The sequence below is a fragment of the Primulina tabacum genome, chromosome 15, assembly GCF_025594145.1.
Source record: "Primulina tabacum isolate GXHZ01 chromosome 15, ASM2559414v2, whole genome shotgun sequence".
NCBI lineage: Eukaryota > Viridiplantae > Streptophyta > Magnoliopsida > Lamiales > Gesneriaceae > Primulina > Primulina tabacum.
In genome coordinates this window covers 29,349,981-29,357,658 of record NC_134564.1, presented here as the reverse complement: position 1 = coordinate 29,357,658, position 7,678 = coordinate 29,349,981, and the positions used below count along the sequence as shown (strand labels likewise).

The 7,678-nt window shown below is 35.2% G+C and overlaps 1 protein-coding gene across 1 annotated transcript; it reads right to left on the bottom strand.

Annotated features, from left to right (window-relative positions):
* Positions 1–606: 606 nt before the first annotated feature.
* On the bottom strand, positions 607–7,253 carry LOC142527352 (uncharacterized protein At4g06598-like). The gene is made up of 5 exons (XM_075632123.1): positions 6,983–7,253; positions 2,396–3,138; positions 2,054–2,129; positions 1,815–1,941; positions 607–1,121 (listed from the first exon to the last, which is right to left on the bottom strand). The coding sequence occupies exons 2-5, from the start codon at positions 3,121–3,123 to the stop codon at positions 916–918; spliced, it is 1,137 nt and encodes a 378-aa protein (XP_075488238.1). The 5' UTR covers positions 3,124–3,138; positions 6,983–7,253; the 3' UTR covers positions 607–915.
* Between the last annotated feature and the right edge of the window lie 425 nt (positions 7,254–7,678).

The following is a 7,678-nucleotide window of genomic DNA, read 5'->3' as shown; positions in this document are numbered from 1 at the left end:
ACATGGTTTTTCTGATGCGGATTGATCGTCTCCAGGTGCTTTTATGATTTTTCTGCAGGGTGCTAATCCGATCTCCTGGAAATCTACTGATATTAGGGAATATTTGTTTTCTAGTATTCACGTGTTTCCTATTCTAGTCTTGTACTTTGATATTAAAAATAATCGAAATTAATTATTGTGGAATAATTACTAATTTTTTTGAAGTAAAGTAATTATTAAAATTGATATTGCATGAAGGATTAAAACTATAACCATAGACTAAATATGAAATTTTGCATTTAATTGGTTCAAAAGGATATTTAGAAATGAGAGGCGATTAAGAACTTGACGCAACCAAAATTGCGTCAAGTTGGATATGCATCAACAGGATCTCCATCGAATATGGTGGACAGATTTGCGAGGTGGAAACAAGAAAGAAATTTCAAATATATTTTATTTGATTTCCACCTGGATTCACCCGTGCACAGATTCGTCTGCAAATAGAGATTGTAGATGCCTTTTTTTTTTTAACCATTGCATGTGAGTACTAATGCCATGACAAGCAAATGAACGAAGAGTTGTGAAGCATCATAAAATTTCTGAAAGACAACGTCAGCAAAAGGCCAATGACAAGGGAAAGCAAATTCACAGAACACTGGCGTCAAGTGATGTTTCAACAATCACCTCAGGTGAGTCACCGGCCAGAACTACTACGTTTCTGGCAGACTACCAGGCACAGAACGGCCCTAAATTTAACAGGTAAAACAGACAAATAAAAATGGGTAGGAATCGAAGCTAAAACGGGAAAACAAGCAAAGTTCATAGCCACGGGTTGATAGAGCAAGTCCGGCTATCATCCCATGCAAGGAAACTGTTTATGTCGTTTGCATAGCATCTACGAGATGAAACAACAATAAAAGTCCGAGGCGGATCACTCTAGATATAAAGTTGTCTGGGTATAGAGTCACGACCAGGTCTCGGTTCCTTGAGTTTCAGAGAAAGATTAGAAAACTTTTGAGCGACCTCTTTGCTGCTGGCACGTTGATGGCTAGAAGATATCTGGTGCTGTTGTGGGAGTGAAGTTTGTTGCTGATACAAGCTTTGTAGTCTTCCAACTTCTCTATCCAGCATTTCGTGCTCCACTGCAGAAACATCTAGAAAGTTAAATTCAGAAGAATCATACGATCTTTTAACATGTAGATAAAATCTTGCACATTAAGAATAGCCATTACAAAACTAAAGTGAAGCTATGTTTATGACAGGAATGCCTCAACTGTCAACAGCTTAACACAGAACAGCACCAACTCATACTAGAGTTTTTTTTTTCAAATTGCCTTTTTTAACTTTTGCGATTCTTTTTCTTTGCATAAACAAATTGCCAGCAAAAATAAAAATATAGTTTTGAAGTGATACAGGAGTTGGTCGAAACAAGATTTGCAGAATACTTTAGAACACAACACCACCTAATTGATGACAGTTGGAAATCAAAAAATATATTTTGGAATCACATTTGTTTATACTGAGATTTTAGGATACACTTTTTTGGCATAGATTAGGACACTTTTGAAATGATTTTTCTTGTCATTTAGTCATGAAATAAATTTCTAAAAATATTTATCTCATTAAATTTTCATCTACATAATGGGATCATAATCTAAACTAAAAGAGATCCGGAAGAGTTTTAGCCCTCAAATTATTATCTTGCGGATGTAGACAATCATGGCCAAACCATGTAAATCTTATTTAGTGTTTCATTCTTTATTCGCTATATTTGTACTACTAAAATTAAGCAATAGCAACCACCTATAAGAATAATTTCAAGGACAAAAACTTACGATACTTGATAAGCTGCTCCTGAGATAAACTTTCCAAACGTTGCTTCAGTGCCTTATTCTCCATATTCAAAATGAGATTTTGCTGGTTGAGGAATTTGAGCTCAGCAGAGACTTCAGAACTTTTTGCCTAGCATAGAAGTTTTTATTTGAGATTCCGTAAGTTCAGTTACATCAGGTACTTCTCAAATACGCAGTGTAAGATTATATGTTCAGATTTGTCAGAAAAGGTGAGAACTTGCCTGTAGAGCTTGGACATTAATTTCAAGTTCAGCTATGTATTGAAGTTTTCGAACCCTTGAACGTTGAGCAAATTGCCTGTATTAGGAGGAAATTTAAGTATGCCAATCCAGATTGTTCAAATGAATTCATTTGACATCAGTGAAATTCAATGAAAAAACGAAGCTAAACGCAGTGATCAATGTAAAACAAGCCTCATAAAACCACTATAATTTTTTCTAATACCTACAAGTCTTGGACAAGTTGAAATGGAAAAATAGGATTGACACATGAGATTTCCATGAGTACGATATTACTAATTATACTCTATGTGCTTATCTATTCCGTAAAAGTGAGTTACATACTGCTTGGCACGTTTTGTGTCGGTTTCTGATGATGAAGACATGGCCTGGGATGCATCCTTTTTCTCATAGGCAGCACCTTTTGGATCCTGTGCACCAGTTTCAACGGGATCTTGTTTCTCAATTGAAGGAGATGAATTCCAATCAGCATCTTGCGAAGTGCACAACGACACAAAATTGGGAACAACGGGATTGCCCCTAAGAGTAGGAAGCCCATGAGCAGGTGTAAATGAACCAACAGGTATATCCCATTTCTTGTTCATGATTATTCCCAAAGAAATAGGATCTGTATAAAAAGAACCGAGCTGCATATCACCATAAATGTCATTATCTTGAGATCCCCAAGAAGGCAATGGAGATAGAATTTTCAATTTGTTATCATCTTGACCAATGTAATTCATGCTTCCAAAATGAGTTGTGTCTATATATGCAAAGGAATCACTTGATGAGCGGCGATGACCTCCTTTACATACAGGGGTCTCTGGCTCATCAAGGAGATCATCGAGCCATGATGGTTGTTCTTCCATTAACACGCTTTCCGAGGAAGTGCGTTGATGGTGCGGATTTGCATCCCTCGGCTTAGGAAGAGCTTTTGAACCAATCGTTGAACCAGGGATATACTCAGCATACGCTGGAGATATGCTAGGAAATGGAATTTTAGGGGGAAGCAAGGAATTCTTCCCGTTGTACATCATACTTCTAATGGTGGGGGGTCCCTTGGAATTCGCCATAAACAAAGCTGCTTCCTGTAACAGATGTCGATTATATAATTTTGAATATATTTTAAGAAAGAAAAGTGATAAAGCAGGAGTTTCATGCAAATACACTATCTCAAATTGATCATAAATTATAATAGAAAAAGGAAAGCATCAAGAAAATGAAACAAGCCCAACATAATGCAATCTTGACGCAAATTCCCCATTTATTGTGAAAAGGAAGATTCAGTAAAATAAGATGCTCTTATTCACAAAATAAACCTCCTCAACCAATTCAAAGACTCCCACAATGCTTAAGAATGACCATTTAGAAAAATGGGTAAAGGCTCATTGCCGGGATAAGATCCACGCAGGAACAGTTTAATAATTGTTCTCAAACTTAAAATAGGAAAACATGTTTTAGCTCTACCAAAAACACTATCCGTTATACTGAAAGTGGTGCTCCACTCTGAGGCCACCTGGCTTCCTCTAACGGGAGTAAGGATGACAGTTTTTTGAGTAACATATATTCTTCAAATATATTATCACAAGTTAATAACTCTTACCCAAAAAAATAATTACACAGTTTTTCGAGTAACATAATTTAATATATTTTCACAAGGGTAGAATGATCGTATTGTTTCATTATCCACATTTAACAAATGATATAAATAAAAATATTTGCTAAAACAGATCGGGTTTGAATTGGGTCCTTTAATACCTTTTACCCGACCCAAATCCATACGCATAGAAGAATCAAAACCCTTACCAGCCCCAGTACCTATTTAATATACCCAAACCCACTCCAAATAGGATGGGTCCGGTCGGATCCGAGTCCTACCCGGACCCGTTGTCATCGCTGAATGAGAGCAACCAAAAAATATTTATGGCATTCAGAAGCATCTGACATTCAGGGCATCACACTGAACGTGTCTCATTCAAATGGTCATTCATCATTCAGTAAGTGAGCCGAGCCTGAAATTCGAAAATGTCAATATTATTTATGACTGAAAATACCTCAATAATATTACCAACAAAACTATAAAAGTGACTTCCATAAGTCAAGTCACAGAAAAAAAATCACTTTCTAAAACTTATCTTCTTTCACCAGTCCCAAATAGTTATTATATCAATTTTGTAAGTTCACCCCTTTTCCTCAGTCGTATTTGTTCATAACAGCATGGATTTACTCGTGCATGCCGATCAAACTCGGGAACAAGCATTGAATTACCAATTGTGGGGCGAATTGGAAATAAATGGATGCTATCCTTCAATAATTGCAAATAAAGATCACGGAAATAGCATAAATAACGAAAATAGCAACACAGAATCGAACAACAAAATATTTAGCTATGCCTTTCCTTGGAAGTCTTCATTTTCTTCGAACGATAGCTTTTCTCTACTTGACCTTTATGTTATGTTTCTCACCACCTTCCTCTCTCTCGACCCTTCATAGAGAAATGAGTAAATGCATGGAATAGAGTTTGTGCCAACCTAGCATGAGATGTTCGTGTCGTATTTACCGTCTTTTTTTTTTTTTTTTTTACCATTTTAAGCTTTTTGAACCAAAAAAAATTCTCACATGGCATGTACCAATACACACCCATTGCCTCACCCCTTAAACGCATAGCATACATGAGAAAAATCACATTTCATTTTTCAGAAGTGAGTAGTGTTTGAAAATAAAAGTGAAAAACTGAATTTTTTAAAGAATAATATTTGTTAAATAATTGATTCTAATATTAACATTATTAAAATGAGCAGAAACAAAAACAAAATTTGGGGTTAGGAAGCACAAAACTGATTTTTTAAGTGAAAAGTGAAATTTTTTTTTAGATTGTAACACTCCTAAATTCATCTTAGATAAGCAAAAACCTGAGCTTTCACAAAAATTGACACGATAAACCCATCAGTAAATTGACAAGATAAACCCATTAGTTACTCTTACATGGGATAGCTGATTCTAAATACAAGACTGATTAACAAGCTTGCAAAATAAAAGAATAGCCTTGGTCCTAAGTATGAACCATCGGATGGTCATAAGAAGATTTTATGGCCACTGAATACTGGTAATATTAGAGACTGAGCCTAGAGGGTTCTAGTGGCTTGGGCCTTTGCAATCCGATATGATACAATCCAAAGACTCCTCTATTGAAGGTTTGTACTAGGAGAGCCCATAAATGGGGAGAGAGAGAAGAGAAGTGTAAAAGGGAGGGGGATTTTGTTGCTGGGGTTATGCAACCCAATGCAAAATTCTAATATGAGTTTTGCTAACTAAGCTACGGACCAGAGGAATTGTGCTTCAGTTACCAATATTCTTCTTGTTCCTTGGGGCCAATTTTCTTGAAAGGGGACCGGTAATTTCTTTAATACATTTTTATGTTAAACTTCATTGTTTTGATCAATATTCTTAGTATTCATTGCATTGGCGAGATATCCAAAAGCTATAGCTGGTGGTAACGGTGCAACTCTAAATTTTAAATCGTACAACAACTCAAACACTACGTTTCGATTGCTCTACCCAAAAGGGACAATTATTACACCCAACAATCTCTCTCACAATAATTGTAATCAATGAGAATCGAACCTGTGACCTTTGGCTTGATATCAATGATAGGACTGAGCGGTTGATGCTTTACTAAAAGCTATAGCTGGTGGTAACAATGCAACTTTAATCTTCCAAATCGTAAAACAACTCAAACATCACGTTTGGATTGCTTTATCCAGTAGAGACAATTATTGCACCCAACACATTTCCAACAGATTTAGTACATACACAAAGTCTCAATGCCACAATGAGGTAGAAGGATGGGGATACTTTTCATCTCAATACTTACGTCCTTGCAAACATAAGACTTGTTTACTTTGTAAAAGAGTGATTCTCTGCCATCTTTAGTCTATTCAATAATGTTAAAATGGTCGACCACATTTACTTTATACACCCCAATCAATAAATTGTTTAAATCATGAAGTTTCCTTTATCAGCTAAATCATCTTAAATCTTTATATATATATATATATATATATTTGATATGATGTCCACTTCCATGCCCACCAATGAGGCGACACTCATCTGTTGGAAGCACAATTTGGATATGCTTCATCACATCTAATATATGGGTGTCGTTTCATTGGTGAACACGGAGGTGGGTAGTGGACAACATATCAAAACTGTACACACACATATATATATAAGCTGCAGCCAAGGATGAAACTTTATGCGATTCAAATTCAATTAGAACAGCATCTCTAAAACAATCCAAAGAGGAAAATGGAAAACTGGTGTTTAGTTACAGATTTTAACAGCTCAGCCAGACCCTCGTTAAAAATTAATCAAACGCCAATTTCAGAACAAAAAATACAGCAGACAAACAGTAAAACCACTCATTAAATGTTTCTATTCATGAACTCATTAGCTCAAATTTAAAGGCTCAAAATGGAATCTAAAACAGCATTATACCACAATTTACATTCAAATGGTCACATACATAATCCCACTTTGCAACGTGAACCAGAAACTTATTCACTACCAAGGACCCCAAAAGCTTTGCAACTTCCCAAGCTACCAAAAACCCAAAAAATTAAATATAATGTCGAACAAACAAACAAAACAAAACAAGGGAGTCATTCCAACAGGCTATCAACATTATCAAGGACCCATTATTCTACAAACTCCAGGAAACATAAAATCAAGCTTGAATTAATTCCCCAACAAATCCCACTTCAAAGTTCCACTGCTGATCACTCGTAGACACACACATACGCAAACGAAGAGAAAAACTTTCCAGCATCCACATTCTTATCATAATCCCACCAACAATAATCAAGATTCAATCAAACAAAAAACGAACTCGGACCAAATTGATCAAAAATTTGCGCATGAAAGAAAGCTCACCTTCAAGAACCGCGAACAGAGATATTGACAATGCGATTTAGAATGAATCCGGAAACAGAAATTCTCAACAGCTCAACGAATTTAGCTGGCTTCTTCCTGCCTTTCTCTCTCTAAACTGGTAGCACCCAGTTGACGTCTACGGTGAAAAAGGTGTTGGAATTCGGATTAGAGTTCCCTTGACAGCCCATTATGCGATGGGTTCGTTGTTTTTATGGCTTTTTGTGCCATTTTTTAACAATTTCAAAGCAACGCATTAAAAACCACTGTCAAGCACATCTCTTCAACTTCAAATCAAATCTATCACTATATAATATATATATATATATATATATATATATATATATATATATATATATATAATATAATATAATATTACACAACTTCAGTTTTTATTTTATTTTAATGTCTGAAGTAAATCTTCATCGATTATTTAAGTAAAAATTGGTTTGCTGAAGTAAATCTTCATCGATTATTTAAGTAAAAATTGGTTTGCTGAAGTAAATCTTCATCGATTATTTAAGTAAAAATTGGTTTGATAATAACTAACTAATAACTCTTATCTTTCCATCTTAATGCAAATAATATACTGTTAATATTGTTAGTAATGAAATTATTCAAAAAACAATTGTTTCAATTCTTACAATACATGTTATTCAAAACCAAACAAAACAAACAAAACAAAAAATCCTCAGATCA

Coding starts and splice junctions, on each gene's coding strand:
- LOC142527352 (XM_075632123.1), bottom strand. CDS start 3,123: ATGGCGAATTCCAAGGGACCCCCCACCATTAGAAGTATGATGTACAAC. Junction 2,130..2,395: donor GACACAAAACGTGCCAAGCA/GTATGTAACTCA, acceptor CTCCTAATACAG/GCAATTTGCTCAACGTTCAA. Junction 1,122..1,814: donor GGAGCAGCTTATCAAGTATC/GTAAGTTTTTGT, acceptor ATGTTTCTGCAG/TGGAGCACGAAATGCTGGAT.